Source organism: Peromyscus californicus, unplaced genomic scaffold (assembly GCF_007827085.1).
Source record: "Peromyscus californicus insignis strain IS unplaced genomic scaffold, ASM782708v3 Scaffold_16__1_contigs__length_79575227, whole genome shotgun sequence".
NCBI classification, from domain to species: domain Eukaryota; kingdom Metazoa; phylum Chordata; class Mammalia; order Rodentia; family Cricetidae; genus Peromyscus; species Peromyscus californicus.
In genome coordinates this window covers 43,262,165-43,282,643 of record NW_026294458.1, presented here as the reverse complement: position 1 = coordinate 43,282,643, position 20,479 = coordinate 43,262,165, and the positions used below count along the sequence as shown (strand labels likewise).

At 33.6% G+C, this 20,479-nt stretch overlaps 1 protein-coding gene across 4 annotated transcripts in view; it reads left to right on the top strand.

The window, feature by feature from the left end:
• Nucleotides 1-20,479, top strand: part of Epha6 (EPH receptor A6) — a 935,524-nt gene that overhangs the window by 107,550 nt on the left and 807,495 nt on the right. The window contains exon 3 of one of the 4 annotated variants that reach the window (XM_052740947.1): nt 13,459-13,578. The exons of the other annotated variants lie outside the window; for them this stretch is intronic. Coding sequence (XP_052596907.1) covers nt 13,549-13,578 — 30 coding nt within the window. The 5' untranslated portion in view covers nt 13,459-13,548. The remainder of the gene's footprint in view (nt 1-13,458; nt 13,579-20,479) is intronic. 4 annotated transcript variants of the gene reach the window in all.

The window sequence follows — 20,479 nt, the reverse complement described above, 5'->3', positions numbered from 1 at the left end:
GTACATCTTAAAAAACATTGACTGCGGGCCATCATGAAGCTAGTGTTGTTCTGGAAATTAGGAAATATAAGATGTGATTTGTAAACAAACATTTAAAAATCACTACATTTGAAGCAATGTGTATAATAAATGCATAGCCCTCAGTGTCAAATCCATATCATATATGGATTTCCCTTGTAACTTTCAAAGAAGCTGTTGTATTTTTTAGATCCCTTGCATTTCTGTAACTGTTTAAAAATACAAGTTCAGAAAGAACTTCATGAAGTTAGTTTTAATATGCTAATGAAGTTATCCAAAATATTTAGATATATTAATGATTTTGTGATAGCCCCTGTTTGCTATTGTTATGTATATACTTAGTAATTTTCTTTCTCTTAAAAGATGTATTTATTTTTATTTTAAGTGTTTGAGCACTTTGCCTACTTGTATACCAGTTCACCATGTGCATGCATTGTCCATGAAGGTTGGTGGAGGGGTCAGTACCCCTGGAACTGGAGTAAAGGAACTTTTTATCCACCATGTTGGTTCTGGGAACTGAGTCCAGGTCCTCTGGAAGAGCAGCCTGTTTTTTATAACTGCTTATCTATCTCTCCACACTCCTCTACTTCATTTTCATGGTCAATAGTGAATGCTTTTCTATTTAAGATTTTAAGCCATGCAACAAAAAATGATTACAAAAAACCTTTAGCAATTATTATTATTTTAAAAAGCAATATTCAAGAAATTAAAATAAACTAGAGAATAACCATAAAACATCTTCATTCAAATGAAATCTCTCAAAATTTTAACTTGAAAATCAAATATAGTACTTAAAAATGTCTACAAATTAGTGTCTTCTTTTGAAGTTAGGTTTGATGTTTCTAGAGTAACATGAGAGCCCTTCTAATTAAATTTGGTTCTGTGTGTTTGTACACTACACCTTGACTTTGGCAGAACTAAATGAAAACAAGTTTAACAGAAGCTTGTCAAAGAAAATGATATCTTAATTTGTAAAAAGACAAAGCTGAAGCACCTTCTTGGTTACCAGAGATATTAGGAGACTGATAAGCACTCTACAGTAAGATTATCTTGCCCTGCCCCCACAGACACTTCTGTTAATGGGACAGATCCTGATTTTGTGTTGAAGCCATCTAATACTTTTGCGAGGGAATGAGGAAGATGTGAGGCAGGCAAATCAAAAACCAAATTTCTGCTTTGCAAATTTACACATTTGGGCCTAAAGTATGGAGAAAAACCTTAGTTCTTGACAATTAATTCATTTTTGTCTAGCAGCATTTGAATATGAAATGAAGGCACCATTATTATGACTTAATGCTTATGATAATTATGGACATGTCAAAGAGCCCCAACTTCTTTGAGACAGGGTCTCAGTTTTTAACCCTACATGGCCTAGAACTCACTATGTAGATAAGGTTGGCCTAGACCACAAAGAGATTTTTCTATTTCTGCTTCCCAGGAGCTGTCATGTACCACCATGCCCAGCCCATGGCTATTATGAATTAAAAAGCCAAAGAACTGTGAGGAATTAATATATGACATGTTTAAAGGAAAACAAGAGAAAAGAAAGGCTAGTAAGAGTATTTAGTGGGAGAAGCATCATATATATCGTTTTTGTTATTTAACATTTTCTTTGGTTTTATACTACATCATCCATACTATTATTCACATTTTAATATTAATATCAGGTATCATTCAACATTTTAAAGCATTTTTAGGTGGTACATGAAGTAATTTAGAACATTCATAGAGGAAATGATTATTTCTTCATGGAGACTATGAAGTTGTTATTAATGGCATAAATGGGAAGTGATATGCTCCATAAATTCAGTGAACAGGTTTTGTCCAACTATCATTTCAATTATATCTTTTAATTTTTTTTCCAAAATCACTTGTTATTGTTCTCATTGTATAGATAAGGAAACAAGAATAAAATATATGAGATATCATTTATAATACCAGAATCTCTGTTAGGGCATGAGAATTAAAATTATAACATTTCTTATTCTAATATGGGTTGATACCATGAAACACCTATTACTAGTGGTTGACAACAGAGGTAATTGCTTCAGTATAGCAACAACTACATGGCTAGCTTATACCATGTATGTATTGTGTTCCAAATACTGCTTTCAGGCACATTATATGCACATATTTTATTTAATTTGGACCTGTTTTAAAGATGTTGAGTAACTCAGGCGATTGAAATCATATGAGTGTGTATACATTTTTATGTCTCTAGAGAGGTAAAATGTTGTAATGCAGGTCTTTAATAATTAAGATTTTAAAGATACTTTTTAATCAATAAAATTTCAAATAATGTGTCGTCCTATAAGAATTTATGATTTAAATACTGTAAATCAAGTCCCCAAAAGTTTATAAAGTATTTTTGTCTCTCAAAGAAAATGGAGAGCATATATGTCTTCATGAATAGCTAAAGAATGCTATTAACACATTTGAATTACTTGGTGCCTGGGAGACCTACAAGGAGAAATTAAAATGACTTATTGATTTATGATCTTGAGACAACGGAGCTTTTGGAAAGCGATCAACATTATGAACAGGTGTCTGCATAGAGATAGGAAGAAATGAAATCTTATCTGTGTGGGAAAGAAAGGAGTCATAGGATAATTGACAGTACTCATCATTACAGAAGCAGGGAGCAGCTGAACAGCTCTTTTCCCATACATTTTCTTTAAAAAACAAAAACAAAAAAAAAAACTTTGTTGTTTTTGCTAACACCAACATAGTGGTATTTTTGGCTTTAATACATAGGATCACAAAAGACTTGCGATAGTAACTGAATGTCTGTGAAAAGATGCAGATAGCAGTATCAAAAGGAGCCACAGGCAATCCCAGGGAGGGAAGGAGAAATAGAGTAAGGAAATTGAAATAGCCATCATCGAAGGGTCTGACATGAGTGAGATCTACTATGGCAGAATGCACAGAAGACTATCATTTGCATTGGGAGACATTACTAAGTAAAAACAAAGACTGTGTTAGAGCATTCAGGAGAGGACAGCAGGAAGAAGGAAATATAGAGCAATCAGGGACCAACTAACTCTCACAAAGAAAATACTGACTTAATTAATAGACTTTGCAAAATTAGCAGTCAATAATATATCTCATGTATAATATAATGTTGATGGGAATAGAAAGTTTATTAACAAAATATTAAATCATAAAAATTGAGTATTTTTTTAAGGTAAACATAGCTTGATTTTATAAGGTTGTGCTTTCAAAATTATGTAGCATTTTCAGAAGCTTGTTAGCTCAGTTTAATCAGTTTTCATGTATGTACTCAGTTTTTAGACATTTTCTTGCTAATCAAATGGAATAGATTCTAGCTTGTATACTAAGGATTACCAAACAACTCTAATGATTTACAAGCATTACATGTGACTTTTGATTCAGCATTTAATATCATAATTTTATTTGAATTAGTTTCTAGTAACAGATGGATCTTCTCTTTAATGGGAAGAATTTTATATTAAAATATAACATAATAAATTTAATGTGTTCCTTAATAAATTTTTGTGGAAAATTCCAATAATAAATAAATGAAGATGTGCTACATTTATATATTAGCCACATTGTGATTCATGAAATAAGGCAGATACAATTTATACAAAATCTAATGTGCACTGTTCTTCACCTTGTTACATCAGTTATAAATATAAAGCAACAATATAGTAAGACCATTTTTCTATAAATAAATTCCTGTATTTATTTATTAAAAATGGAATGGCATGTATTTTTTTGCACTGAAATTAGCAATAAATAGCATCAAATATCAGAATGCTACTCAATACTAGAAGAAATCTAGTTTCCCAAACTTCAAAACTAAAGATCTTTTTGAATATGATTAAAGTTCATAGAATCCAGTTTAAGAACAAGAATTACATTTACATGTCTGAAAATAATATATCTAATAAAAAGTTTTAGAAAGAATTCAATTAAAGTTTGTGACAAGATAATAAGTTCCATAGAAATTCATAACCACATTAATTCTGTCTACAGAGGAATGTTGTCTCTTGCTTAAAAATGACTGCTTTAGTCACTTCATTTAATTTAGCTTTAGGGAATTTTTAAATATATATTTATGTCTATTTCAATAAGAGAAACTATCTTCCTAAGCCCATTGAAAAAGCAATTATAATTGACTATAATAATTTTAGGTATTAAGTACTATTTAAAACTTCCTAGCTATCAAAATGCATGCCTTCGGCTAAAGTAGAGCTGGGTGTCCATCTCTTATAATACGTTCCCTGGTGTTTCTTTCTTTTGACAAATTACTTTGCTGTAAGTTTTTGTGCTCGTATAAGTATAACTTGAATTCTTTTTCTGTGTTCAATATAGAAGAAGAGAAAGAGAACATAAAGCTTAGTGCATATCTGACAACGTCTTTAAAATTTCCAAAAAAGAAACAACAAATACAAACAAGGACAAAATCCTTAAAAGTTATCTTGTTATTTCACTCTAATAATTACGTTAAAACTATTTTGATAGCAGAGTCAAACAAGTCTATTGCACTACTAAGGCCAAAAGCAATAGAACTTTAAGTGGGAAATTTTCTTTTTTTTTTTTGGCTTTTCGAGACAGGGTTTCTCTGTGTAGCTTTGTGCCTTTCCTGGAACTCACTCTGTAGACCAGGTGGGTCTTGAATTCACAGAGATCTGCCTGCCCCTGCCTCCCACATGCTGGGATTAAAGGCATGTGCCACCACCGCCTGGTTACAGGAAATGATTTTTTTGAAGATTACTGGAAATACTTAAATGTCGTCTTATGAACCATAAAACTTGAAATGACGTTTGTTTCTAAACAAGACAAAATGTTTGACAATGAAAACTATTTTAAATATTTAGCAAAACTATACTTTTGTATTTTTTGTCATGCTATACTATATTTAATTCTTAAAATTAAAATTAACTAATTGATAGAAAATGCAAAGAATTTAATGGCACAATTGCCTTCTAGTTTTCGGAAGATTTCTCTAGAGTTGATCAGTTTCCAAATGCTCTATCTCATGATCCTAAATCAATAGGTAAATTTAATCTATCCTTTTAAGTCTACCTTCCTCATACCAAGATATACAATGAGTTCATAGCATACTTTATCTATTCATGGAGACATCTATTCTCCCTTTCCTCGGTCTTAAGAATAATTCAGAAAATACTTACAACTCTTATACTACACTATAGTAAAGATTAAGCAGCAAAAGCATTTTTTGAAAAAAAATGATTTTACTATTCATATACTAATTTATAATGTATGTTCTGTATGTCTACTTAATGTTGCAGAATTGCTTTTTGGGGTTTTCTAACATCTTGTGCTAATTGAAAATTTTTCCCTCCCTCCCTCCCTCCCTCCCTCCCTCTCTCTCTCTCTTTTTCTTATTCTTCTCTCATACAATGCATCCTCACTACAGTTTCTCCTCCCTCCTCTCCTCCCAGTCTCTCCCCCATACCTCCTCCTTTCCCCCGATCTACCCCTCATTTCCCTTCAGAAAAGAGTAGACTTGCAAGGGATATTAACCAAACATGGCATAACAAGATACAGTTTGACTAGGCACAAACCCTCATATCAAGGTCTGAAGAGACAACCCAGGAGAAGGAAAAGGGTCACAAGAGCAGGCAAAAGAGTCAGAGTTACCTCCCACTGTTAGGAGTACCACAAAACTTCAAACTAACAACATAACATATATGCAGAGGACCTAACAAAGACCCAGGCAGCTATAATTGCTGCTTCATTCTCTGTTAGCCCCTATTAACTCTGCTTAGTTGATTTTGTGGGCCCTGTTCTCCTAGTGTTCTCAAACCCTCTGGCTCCAATAATTCTTCCTCCCTCTCCTCCACGGTGTTTTTTGTGTTTGTTTGTTTGTTTGTTTACTTAGGTCCGAGAGGAGGGACCTGATGAGATCTCCAATTTGAGCTCTCTCTCTGCCTAATGTTTGGTGTTGGGCTTCTGCACATGCTCCCATCAGCTGCTAGAGGAAGCCTCTCTGATGATGACTGTGCTAGGCACTGATCTCTGAGTTGGTAGAATATCATTGGGAATTATTTTATGGATTTTTTTCCTATCCTAGGACTCAGGGCTATCCCCCATCCCGTTCATTATCATCCTGGCAGTGTCAGGCATGGGCTCCCTCCTGGGACTTGGTCCTCAAATTACACCAGTCATTGGTTGGTCACACCCACAAGTTCTGTGCTGCCATTGCCCCAGCACATCTTGCAGGCAGAATAAATTGTAAGTTGAAGGTTTTGTGACTACTTTGTTGATGAGTCCCACCACTGGAAGTTTGCCTGGTTACAGAAGATGGCTGGTTCAGGCTCTGTATTCTCTATAACCAGGGCTTCTAGCTAGGGTTACCATCATAGAATCTTGGGAGTTTCTTAGACACTGGGTTTCAAACAAACCAGCAAAAATACATATATTTAGGTCAGTAGTTCAGAATCTTCTTAATGCTGTGATACTTTAGTACAGCTCCTCATGTTGTAGTGACTCTCAACCATGAAATTATTTTTGTTGCTACTTCATAATTGTAATTTTGCTACTGTTAGGAATAGTAATGTACATATTTATGGAGGTAAAGTTTTCCCAAAGGAGTTGAAGCTCTCAGGTTGAGAACTCCTGATATAGATAAAACAATCCTTGTGTTGCTACAGAGATGTCAGTTGGTACTATACTTATTTAGGAAACCTAAAGTTCTTCATTATCTTATACATCGATATATCTATCTTTTTATCTTTTGATAAATGTTAATTAATTTGGAAAGAGTGACTCTCAATTGGGAAAATGCTACTGTAAGAGAGGCCTATTGATAAGTCTGTGGAGCATTTTCTAGATTGATGGTTGATGTGGGAGGGCACAGATCATGGTGTGTGGTGTCATCCCTGAAAAGCTAGTTTTGGGTCTGAAAGAAAGCAGGCAGAGCAAGCCATGACGAGCAAGCCAGTAAGCAGCACCTCTCCATGGCCACCACTTCAGTTCTTGCCTCCAGGTTCCTGCCATGAGTTTCTCCCTTGACTTCTTTCAATGACAGACTGTGATGTGAAAGTACAGGTGAAATCCACCTCCTGGTGCTTTTGTCCCTGGTGTTTCTTCACAGCAATAGAAACCTAGATAGCCTATAACATCATATGCTTTAGTGTGACTACTAATTTTAAGAGTGATGTGTGTGTGTGTGTGTGTGTGTGTGTGTGTGTGTGTGTGTGTGCGTGCGTGTGCGTGTGTGTTAGATAGTGAGAGAATTGGAGAAAGGTAGACTAAATTATGTTGACTTGAATATGACAGTAAGCCTTTATTCTAAACCTCTGTAATGAAAGGCAGTCCTCCATTGTCCACTACTGTAGATGTTTCCAGTGATAGTCTCTGAATGTTTATACTGCATACAATTTTCATCATCATTAGTTAAACCTTTCATCCCGATTAATATAGTCTGTCTTTCACAGAAGAAAAAGACAATTCAGTATCCAAGCCATCCAAAAATGGTTAACTTATGGCAAAAATGCTGTTTTAAAAGCTGTATAAAATGGGAAAATGCATTATGAGTTCAATTTGCTATCTTATAGTAACAATTTTCTATTATTATCTTGCAGGTATGTATTTTTTTAACTTGGTTTTATAGATTCTAATATCCATCAGCAACAACCCATTCTTCCAATAACTTTACTATTTACTTTACCATTCGAAATGTAACTCTTTTATTTTAATTTGGTTTTATGGCAAACAAATATTATCTGTAATTGTATGCACCCAAGTCCATAATTCTGAAACAATTTTATATTATTTCTTTATTTAGATTTGCTGAATATGGATTTGCTTGTGATGAAATTCATGAACTTTGTTGATTGTTAAAAACAATATTGATGTATTAATTCTGTCGTTTTCCCAGAGTTATAACAAGCAGCTATATGTAAGGGCCAAGTTTTACTTTTTAATCATCTAATCATTTTTTTCTCCCTCTGTGTATTTCTGGGATGATCAGCTCCATTAATTGTGTTTCAGATTTATAAAGTCTGTTGTATATCTGTTGTAATTTTGTGTTTTTTATTTTTAACTAATGATATCCCAGAACAATTTTTTTTCTGTTCCAGAATTTTTTGTTTTGTTTTGTTTTATTTTGTGGATTCCTCAGTGGAATTATCTCTGCCCTTTAAGTCCATTAGAATAACCTCAACATCCTTTTTTTTTTAACTTATTTCAATGGTCATATATTTTTCTTTGTCCTGGGTTGCATTTTACTTCTATCTCTTAGTAGCAAATTGTTATTGTAAAGTGGAATGTGGTGACTGCATTTCAGTCTGGATTTTGTCATTTTGATTGACTTACAGATGGCTGACTTGGGCTGTGGTGGTGGTGTCAGCGTGTTCAGTTTTGTGCTTGGCTTTAGAAACAAAGCTTGCATATACAGATTTGATTTTATTCTGAAAGCAGGCTCCTTGTGAGTTTCAGTTGAAAGCATAGAGTTTGTTAAGCCTTTTGAAATTTTTGGAATTCGTACTTCTTATCTCCCTTTGAGTTGGGTACTGAAATCCTTACTAAGTTCCTGGGGTTCCATTTGTTTCTGCTGTCACTTGGTACATGTACAGTTTGAGTCAGGTAAGCATGATGTGTGGGTACAGCATTCTTTCACTCTTGCCCTTCTGTGACAGACTTTTCAGAGCCACCCAACCTTAGCTTCCAGGTGCTCAGAAAGCCAGTAAATCCAATCTCTGATTCTCCAAAAAGTGATCAAAGACATTGCAACTTTCAGCTCATCTTATTTATGTCTCCTGCAAGCACCCACCTCTTATACTAGAGACATTAGAGTCCCTCTCTGAAAGTAGAATGAATGTCTAGTGCATGAAATTTCATTTCACAGGCTTCATCTTTCAAGAATATGGTATGTTCTCTGACGTCTTTCTTTAAACATCCCAGTCCTAATTTACAGAGACTCCATATCGGCAAAGACTGCATCCCACCCCCAGTACAGCCATACTAAGTGTTCCATTATCTCAGGTTTTCATGAATTGATTTCACCAAGTAATCTTCTCAATAGAGCTTCTTTGGTACCTGCTCTATTGCTAAATTATTTTTAGTCACTGTGAAAATGAAGCTGTTTTCAACCCTTCGTGTAAACTTGTTTCTGTTGATTATCAGTTGCTCACCACTCTTGTTGGGAATTTTCAAATTTTGAAGTGAGTCAGCTTTGCTTGTCTTAATTTATGTGTAGAACTGTTTATGAACTTACTTATTATTCTTATTCTGTTAGTTTATTTTATTTGTACTTTTTTTTTTTTTTTTTTTTGGTTTTTCGAGACAGGGTTTCTCTGTGTAGCTTTGCGCCTTTCCTGGAACTCACTTGGTAGTCCAGGCTGGCCTCGAACTCACAGAGATCCGCCTGGCTCTGTCTCCCGAGTGCTGGGATTAAAGGCGTGCGCCACCACCGCCCGGCTATTTGTACTTTTGTTTAAAAGATCCTACCTTCCTCTGAACATCATTTCATGCTGTGTTTAAGAATACTGCCTTGGGGGCTGGAGAGATGGCTCAGAGGTTAAGAGCACTGGCTGTTCTTCCAGAGGTCCTGAGTTCAATTCCCAGCAACCGCATGGTGGCTCACAACCATCCGTAATGAGATCTGGTGCCCTCTTCTGGCCTGCAAGCCTACATTGTAGGCAGAATACTGTATACATAATAAATAAATAAATCTTTAAAAAAAAAAAAAAGAATACTGCCTTGACTCAGGGATCATTATGGAAGAAGAAGCAGAAAGCATATGAGACCAGAGTAGCTGGAGTCTATTGTAGAACAATGCTTTCTGGACACAGTAAGGCAATAAACTCACACTGGCTGTGACCACATGCAAAGACCAACACAAGATTGAAACAGCAAAACCAGCATGGAGGCCTAGGGGGTGATGGATCATGAGGTCCCATCCTAGATGAGGAGGTAGTGGTAATCATTGGCAACTTGGGCAGGGAACAGGGAAGTTTTCTTTAGGAATGCTGCACTTTTTAGGCTGCCCGTCTACAAGGGATGGCCCTATACTCACACATATACAGACAATGCTAAATGGATTCAGTGAGTTTAAAAGGAGCACATAAAGTTGGGAGGTAAACTGATGGGGTGGGAAAATAGAGGAGGCTATGGGGGGAGACATTGAAGGGGATGAATTTGATCAAAACATGAACATTTGAAATTCCCAAACAATAAAAGTACATAAAATTATTTCTTTAAATTACAGATTTACATGTACTGTTAAAGAGTTGTCTCTATCAGTTACCACCAGCGTGTGCTATTTCTTGGATGCTGTCCCTGAATGAAAAGAAACAAGCATTTGCTGATGTATCAGTTTTTCCTTGCTACAGTACCTGTCCTATGTTATACAGAATGTTATAACAAATTCACAGGCTGGGTAGATTAATATATAAATACATTTTTTAATGGATCCTGAAAACTTAGACATGGCAAGTTCCATGAACTGGTAGATTTTGGGGGCAGATCAGAATCAACTCCTTATGCATGAGCCTACATTTCACTGTGTCCTCTCATGGGAGAAAGGGCAAGTGAGTCTCTGGAGTCTCCTTTATATGGGTCTTAATTTGTTGCCCATAGAGTTGTATCTCTTTTATATCATTGTGATAGAATACCTGAGAAAAAAACAGCTCAAGAAAGGGGAGTGCCTGTTTGTCTCATGGTTTTAGAAGTTTCAGGTTATGATGTCAACTGGATACATTGCTTTCCGGCCTGTGGAAGGCAGCAACATGGCTGAATGGATTGGAAGAGGAAAGCTGCATTCATCATGGTGTACTTAAGGAGAGAAAGGCCAGCACACAAGATACAACCCACCTCTTCATAGTCTATGAACTCAAAAACAAATTAAGTTGTTCATGAGGAAAGCACCGTCATGATCCACTCTCCTCTCCATAGAATGCTGAGGATCAAGTGAAGGAATGGACATCCATGCCACATAAGAACAAGATCCACCCTCATGACCCAATCACCTCCTAAAACTCCATAAATCACAGTACTGACTGGATGTCAATTCATCCTGGGGATGTAGACAAAAACCCTTCCATCCATTGCATTGATTACAGCCTATAGATTCTTTAATTAAATGATAAATCATAGAGGATAAAGTTTCCATTGCTAGCCTCAGCAAAGTACATTTTATTTGGAAAACAAGTGTGCTTGGCTTAGTTTTCAAAAGCTTTCTCGCAGAGTGAGGTTCTGGTTGTTGTTGTTTAAGCAACAAAGCATCTTCCTGCTTTGCTTGATTTCTTCTGTCATCTGATCTCTCCATCCTTTAGATTTTGCTTCCTTCCGCAACTTGACATTGAACGAACTTTATGAGATCCTGATAAAAATCAGGCTGCTCTGTCATTATTCTATTTTAATATCAATCTCTTCCTATTTAAAAGACAATTAACATTCTGGCCTTTATGGTTTTTTTTTTTCAAAAAAATAAGTTGAAAACTTCCCTTGCAGAAATGGAAACATCTTTTTCACAGTCACCCATCACACTACAGTTTCTCAAATCCACCTGTTTCCTGATTGTTCAATGCTAAATTCTTCTATTCAAGTGTCTGCAATGTGTTTGTGTACACCTTCACCATAGAAGTTTCTATCATTAAATCATATTTCCATTTCCCCAATGATATGTTGTTCATGCTAAAAATAAGCTAATGACAGAGTTTCTCTAATAAAATATGAACATTATTTTCCCTTTTAATGGCTTTTAGTTGCATGAAGGAATAAATTTGTAAATAATGAATTGTTGTTAGTAAATGGAATATTTTACTTTGATTGAATAGATGTTTGGCCTTCTTTTTAAGTCATAATGAGTTAGTGGTTAATGTCAATCTCTTTCAGATTTTGTTACCTTGAAGTTTTAGTCTTCCTTTTTCATTTGAGTTTTTAATAATCAATTTTGATTAAATCTGATTATGCCATATTATTCAAGAAGTTATATTAACACACTTGGGTTTTTTATTTTAGTTGTAAATTACCACCTCAATAAGTGATAATTTGTTTTTCAGAACTAATTTTTCAGCCTATCTGTTTTATTTTATTAGTCTTGATTTTTGAAGTAATTAAATCGAGAGTTGTAGAATATGTTAGGTGGAAAGATGTTCCCACTAGTTTTCTACTTTACTGGTTTACACTAAGTATTGGATAAATGTAATTTTACTCTATCTTGATCATACCAAAAATGGTAATAGATATATTATAATGTTACTAATATTGTCTTAATATTTTCAATGTAGTTAAGTACTAATAAAATTTGTATAAAACCATATACTAAGAGTGGAGAGCTAGAAAAAAAGGCAACTGAAACTAAAATAGATATTGACAGTTAGTTACCAGAAAGAGTAATAATAAAAATATCATTTTCCTAAAGGCAATATGACAACATAGGCCAGGCAATAAACAATCATTAAACTGACAGGGCTTTAATGTTTTACTTTTGATCCCAGGATTGTGAAATTCAGTCTTTATTATTATTTGATTTTATTACATTAACACTAAAAATAAACAATAATTAAATTATTTCAACCTATGCCTACTTTCATTCTTATTATGGGGATCTGAATAGGTTTTGATTTCTAAACTCACTCAAGTTTTCTATAACTTGAACTGAACAAATAACACAGCTTTTAAACTCTCAGTTCACTATTTTTTTAATAAGTGCAACTTTAAAAAAAAGTATTTAAAAGTATGTTTGTTTTTACTAGATCTCATATTCCAATACCAACAACATCCTTATGCACTTTTAGAAAATGTAACCAAATCATCTTTCTTATTTTATAATTTATTTTATAATAAACATTAAGGAAAATCAAATTAAAACATATTTTATGTTATAATTAATTATGCTGATTCTTTTAACAAATTAAGGATGCTACATAGACCTAAAGTATATTATATTTTAAACTCATTTTTAAAAAACAATTGTTGACATTTTGATTTTGAACACACAAATATATTTAAACTGTCTTTTATGTTAATATTATTTTATATCTATGTAATATATGTAGAAGTAATTTTATCAATTCATTTAATATTTACAAGGTTGTAGAAGATAAATTTTTAAACATTCTTGGAAACCCAAATTTTAAGTAGAAAGTATCAGTCTTTATTTTTTTTAAAAGCATCATAGTTCAGTTAGTATCAAGAACATGACCCTAACTAGTCAAGCTTCCCTTAGAATTTGCATCTGTGTATGTGTGGTTCTAAGGATGCTTATATTTAGTTTTCACATTTCCTTAATTTAAATGAATAGAATGAAAGCATTTTTATCCTGAAGATATTGCCAATTTAATATGGAGACTATGGAGGACTCACTAGCTAAAAGGAATATTAAATGCCATACCATATAGCACCTTTACCATGCAACATTGCCAAAACAATATGAAAAAAAAAAAAAAAAAAAAACACCTCCTAAGGAAAATTTGATATAGCTTTCCTATGCTTTTCCAGACCTATTTCCAACACTGCTAAAAGGGGGGAAAATTCCAGAAGTCATTGAAGAGACCACCTCTCCAGACCCCGCTGTTACTTCTGCTCTGGATGCCCAGGCTGCAGCTCCCTAGGAGCCAGGTTGGAAAAGTTTCTAGGAAAACAGATTATTCGTGTATAGCATATATTTTAAGTACAAAGGTTTTTTGTTTTTTTTTTAAATGAAAATTTGTCTTTTGGAGCCCAGAATTAAGTACATTAAAAGTCCACATTTTAGTTTTTTACATTCACATTTGTTTTCTGGACTTTTAAAATATCAATAATGAATGTTTGGATTTTTAAAAATATGATTGAAATGTAAATGGTTTTAAAGAATTCAAGGTTAGAAAACTAAAATATAATGTAGCTGTATTATGCAAGCTTTCAAAACAAATATCAATCTCTTAAGTTTTATTTAAGATTATAAAGTATGAAGTTAAATTTTAAATTGTGTATTTTTTCAATTTTTTTTTAAACTTTCCCATATAAACTCTTTAAATGGCAGCATTTTATTTTGTTATTCTTTCTTCTGTACCTCAATTCAGGGGCATTTATAAGATCATCTAGCCATAAATGGAAAATTAAAGGTAGTATTTATGCATATGCTGTTCATTTTCCGTGTCTGGGAGGAATCTGCTTAGCTAGGCCAAAGAATTAGCAAAGCACTTAAAAGGGCATTTTACCTAAGACTAATATGAAGAAAAATTTTAGACTTGATGCACTTTGAAAGTAGAATCAACATTAATAATGTCAAAGTGCATTGTAATAAAGAAGAATTAAGTCATGTTATGCACAGAGATTACATATAATAACTGTGAGTATAAATAATGTACTCAGGAGAAACACAATTGATATTTTGAAGATTTTTACCTAGTGTTAATTACCATTATGAATATGAAAATATGTAAAAATCACTATGAATAATTCATAAACTAACTAATGCAGTAAATTTTTAAATAAAAGATCCAGAAAGCAATAAATTACACTTATTTTTTAAGTCTGAAATAAGTATAAAAAGTGGAAATTTCATATTCATGTTTATAAAAGCTAATTTAAAATAATATATTTATCTGTATCTACTTATATAAAGTATATTACTTTTTTTTAGTATATTTTAAGTGAAAGTGTATATATTAATCTACACATGATTTACAGTTTTTTGCATTTACTTTGTATTTCAATTATTGCTTTAAGGAATATTTTGTTATTCTTTAAATTGTTAATGCCCTTGGTAGGTAATCAAATTTCAATATACCATTTATATTTATGTCTTCCAGGAGTAAAAATAAATTGAATTTTAAGTGTTAATTACATATAAAATTAGTTGATAGAACTGAATATACAATATCAAGTATTAAAAAAAATCCTTATCCAAATCATGTATTGCATTGATTTGTTTGAAAATATTTTCATTATCGTAGCAGAATGTATTTAATTTTTAATTCTATTAAAATTTATTTTGATCAGCATATGTTAATTTGCTAAGTGTGTTTAGAAAGATGTTTCACCGCTATATTTGTATACACATATACAATGTTCTTGGTCACATTTTGGTTCCTGTATTTCTTAACTCAAAGACGCTTAGAAGTCCATCTTGTTGGAATACATAAAACCACTTTAGCTAATGAACCTACTGTAATGTAGCCTAATACAGTGCTGGCATGTCTGAACCTAGATCAGAAGTCCAATTTATATTTAAATTACAGAAAACATTATATGTGGTTCTGTAACCATTAATGTGACTGAATTGACCATAAGTTAGATTCATTTAAGCATGAAGGAAATAGTGAAGATTCTGTACTTTTTATTCTGAAGCATCCCTGACAAATATGGCTCAGCTCACTTTCATATTCAATACCAAAATGAAAAAAAAAAAAAACAAGGCAGCAATTAATAAAGGAAAAATGAACCAATGAATGAAGTTTCCTAATTTGTTGAAATACAAGAAGACTAACTCAATTAACATGAAAGTCAATAAATAAAATTTATTATTGTACAGAATACCATTTTCAGTAACTCAGAATTGGTCGTAAATAAATTAGCCTTGTGGATAGTAACATGAACAGATAAGCAATAGTCCTCGCACCCCAACTTGCTCCCCATCAATAAAGAAAATCTCCAGACAGGCCCTAAGAAAGACTTTTAAAAGCTTGGAAGTTAAGAAATAATCCAATTCAGCCTATTTGTGTTGTTTCATAGTGGATTAACTATCTATAACTGTGAATATGCATCTGCATAAATGCCATACAGGTGTTAATGACAATCTGAATACACAACATAAAGTTATGCAAATGGTTTGTGAAAGACAGACTAGTGGCCTGTCTAGGACTGGAAGAGAATTTTAAGAGTCAATTATTAAATAAAGGGAAAAAATTAACAAGTATGGTAGGTTTTGGAAATTGTCACTCAGCTCTAAGATAAATGTAATTATATATATATTATGACATATTCTGTGATACCAATACTGTTTTTCTGATAGATAACTGGATGCATATTACCTACCAGTCTATAAATATGTTGTAATGGATTGATCCCTCTCCAGATTTTGCATATTTCTTTATAAATGTCCTTTAAAATTCCTCTGCATGTATCTGTCAGCCTCTCCATAAAACCATTATCTGCTCTCACCATCTTCTTTCACAAGCCACTGCATTTAGCTTTGCATTCTGTTAACTCTTTAACTGGAAATTTTATATATGTAACTCTATAGTTCAATAATTCTTTCTCTGCAACCTTGTCAACACTCTCCCATTGGTATCTGTCATGACTTTTGATTCAAGTTTGTGACATGTTTTAATCAGGAGTGTCTGTGTAAGCACTGGACTGGAGCTTTCCAACAGAGCCTGGTGAGGTAATCAGAAGATTCTAAACAGATGGTAATGGTTTCCCTCTTCCCTAAATCTATCAGTAGCAAATTGTAGCTGGAAGTTTTTTTGTGTCCTGGCCGGCCAGCCAGTGGTCGGGACAAATCTCTCCTACCGCATCCCACAGCTGCTTGGCCCCAAATAAACACACAGTGGCTTATATTATTTTCAAACTGTATAGTCTAATGGCTCTGACTTCTTGCTAGCTAGCTCTTACATCTTAAATTAACCCATTTCTATAAATATATACTTTACCACGTGGCTTGTAGATTACCAGTACTTTTACATCTTGCTTCTCCTAGCAGTGGCTAGCATGTCTCCCAGCTCTGTCTTTTTCCTTCCTCTCTCTCTAGTTGGAATGTCCCGCCTAACCTTATTCTGCTTCACCATTGGCCAAACAGCTTTATTTATCAGCCAATCAGAGCAGCAAACATTCACTGCATGCAGAACGATATTCCACAGCAGCAAATAGTCCAGTAGTAAAGGGTAGGGCCCCCTGAGCTTCTCCACCAATCATTTCTACCTGTTGCTGGACATATTCTTCTGCAGACTCCGTGTAGGCATCCACAGCTGCTTTGAGTTCATGACTGCAATGTCTTTGTCTTACCTAGGAAATATTTCACATCTCTTCTCTTTCTCCTCTAGTTCTTAACATTCTTTCTGTTCCATCTTTTGTGATGTACCCTTAGCCTTAATGGTGATGATATGAATGTCTTATTTAGTACTACAATTATATATACACATTTTATATACTCTGAATACCTGTTAAACTTGGATGCCTGTCAGGAATCCTATCTGAAATATCTGAAAGTGAACTTACCATCCATCTCCTCAACCTACTCTTTCAGTCCATCAAGTTTCGTACAGGAAGTCCAGCCTACCAATCAGAAGCCTAGCCTACCAATTGGAAGTCAAGTCTAGATACCACTTTGGGTGTGTATATGGCTTCACTTTTCCAAAACACTAAAACTGATTGAAAAGCAAAATTTTACACTTTTGCTTTCAAATTAACCCCAGAGTTCAATTAACTTTTAAAAACTGTTATTGAAACTCCGGTCTTAGAAGGCATTAGCTTGTCTCTTAATAAAATTTACTGCTAAGAGGTATTTTGGATTTTATATTATCATACTGGTTTCATTTTTTTCACCTCTTTTTATTTATTTTTTTAATATTTATTTATTATGTATACAGTGTTCTGCCTGTATGCCAGAAGAGGGCACCAGATCTCATTATAAATGGTTGAGTCACCATGTGGGTGCTGGGAATTGAACTCATGACCTCTGGAAGAACAGCCAGTGCTCTTAACCTCTGAGCCATCTCTCCAGCCCCTCATTTTTTTTTCTATCAAAATACGCTGTAGGTGATTGAACCATGATGCTGAGAGTTTCCCTGAAATGAAAACACATCATTCACTCTCATAATATAGATTATACAGTTAGAGAAATATAACGATCTGTTAATTCACACATGATTCAGGTGACAGAAGCCTTTATAAGACATGTAGTGAAGATGTGATATGATCCCAACTTATCAAATTATATATATAAAATATGAAATAAAATATGATATACTATGCATAATATATATTAAAAGAAAAATTAAACATGCCCATTTAACTTTGGCCATTTTAATATTTCATACTTAGTTCCTTTTTCTGTAAAATAATTAAACTATTACACATCTTCATAGGCTTTTTCATAAGCTAAGTAAAAAAATAAATTTAAACCACATTGCCAACCATATAAATGTAACTTTAGGTCTATAAATGTATTGCTATCGTTAAAGAATATGTTAACCAATGGTTAACTATAGAAATAGGATATTAAAGTCTAAAAGGATATCTTAAAGGTAACAGAAAAGTGAGAGAACAAATATGTGTCTCGAAAAAATATTTAATTTTGCTTTTCATGAAATATTACCAGCTCTTAAACATACGTGGAAAAGAGGAAATGTCAAAAGTCAAATAAATCAGAAAGTGCTCAATAAAATTCAAGGATGTACTTCCACTGACATAAAACAGTGCATATTTCTAGAGGAGATTTAGTTGCCCAGCAGTATGACCCAGAAGGTACAGATATGTTTTTGTTGCTTTTGCCTTTATATAAGCCCCGCCCCCATTATTTCAGACCTATCAGACAGAGTCCTTCATTTGCTGTCGTTACTGTTCACATACCATTATTTAGCACATAACTTTCACATTAGGACTCCCAGGTTTCAACAAATTTATAATAACACGAACCCACCATGGTAACCAGGCAGGCTGATTCAATTATCCTAAACATTCCTCTGTGCTCTGGTTGTTCAGAGTTTTCTCTTCCTTAAATCTAGACAGTGACTGTTCATTTTACTTTTTAACATGTTACCCTTTTATCAACAATGTCACAGAGCCAGAATCCCACACCTTTTTCTGTTTGTTTCTTTCATCTAATATTAACATGCATTTTAATATCCTCTGTGTTCTTACTTGATATAACACCTTATTTCTACTTTCACGCTGAATAATATTTCATTCTTGATACCTATGTGAATTTTCAAGTGAAAGCATGTACATGCCTAAATTATTTCCCATAAGCATTTTCACAAAGTTTTAAGAAAATAATTGTCTTTGATTGTTCTTTGGTGAACAGTTATCTTTCTGTGTCTCTTAGATTAGACATTTTAAACTTATTTCATATATCATTTCAGTCAGATTAGACATTTAAAACTTATTTGATTGATCATCTTAATCTGTGTCGCCTGCTTCTGTCTTTTCTATTTGTCACCAAGAAACTTCTACTGATGATGGTCAACTGATATATAAAGGAAGTTTAAGTTCTTCTGACTATAAAACCCAAATTCTGTCAGGCTCAGGCTTCACTTTGATATACATTTGGTTATTTTATCACATATTTCAAAACTGGGTGTGGTGATTCATACCTGTGAGTCCTGTGCTATGGAACCTGAAGGAGGAGACTTGCATCTTGTCTGGTACCCATCTAAGCTACAGAGTGAGACCATGTCTTAAGAAGAATCAAATCCACATACATCAAATCTCATTAGAAGTGCATAATTTCTATTGTAGAAATGTGTTTTAGTAACTTCATTAATGTTGATATATTTCCATGAAAGTTAGGAGAAAAAATACTAATTTTGTAATTGACCTGTTTTATTGATTTAAACCATAACCAAAAAATAATTGTTTAATAAAAATTAAGTCCACAATGTCCAATTTCATATTATAATATAAAATCTTTATGGGAGGAATGTTTTAATATTTGGCTAATGATTTTCCTGTCTTCTTGGATATTCTTTTCTATTCTGAATTCAAGAAATTAAAAGGTATACAGTAGTTGCAGATATGTAAGAATATGACAAGGATGTTCATTAATTTACTAAGTAGATACACCTAGTATCTGAGAAGGTTAAACAAGCCATTAATCAGAATAGATATAGTCAAAAATAAGAGTGACATGTAAAAGACTAAGGAGCCCAGATCAGATTAGTCCCCTAAAGTTAATTTGTCTTTCCTACTTTTATTGAGTGTGTACATGTACAGTCCTGAGTCAATGGGACATTTGTGCTTCATACCATAGCAACCTCTAGTCAGCTACTGCTAACTGAAGTGTGGCATTTGTGTGTGTATGTCCTAGAGGATTCAACATAATGTTAAATAAACTTAATTGTTAGTTACTTTTCTATTACTATGATATGGCATTATGACTAAGGCAATTTATTTAATTAAGAGGAGTTTACTGGAGACTAACAGTTTCACAGAGTGAGCCCGTGATCATATGGTAGGGAGCATGGCAGCAGGCAAGAAGGCTTGGCACCATAGCAGTTGCTGAGAGCTTACATCTTCAGAAACAAACATGAGGCAAAGAGAGCTAACTGGAAAGGCATGCACTTTTGAAACCCCAAAGCCCACCCCCAGTGACACTTTGTCCCACAAGGCCACACGTCCTAATTCTTCCTAAAGAGTTTCGACAAGTAGGGCAAATATTCCAACAATGAGACTACGGAGAGCTAGCATTCTCATTGAAACCACTGTACTTGGTGTTGAAAAATGAAGCAATTTGTTCTGTTATATCTGATTATTAAATCAGGCATGGGAACATGCTGTTGCTTTATAAATGATTGCTAAATATAAGGTGATCAAGAAC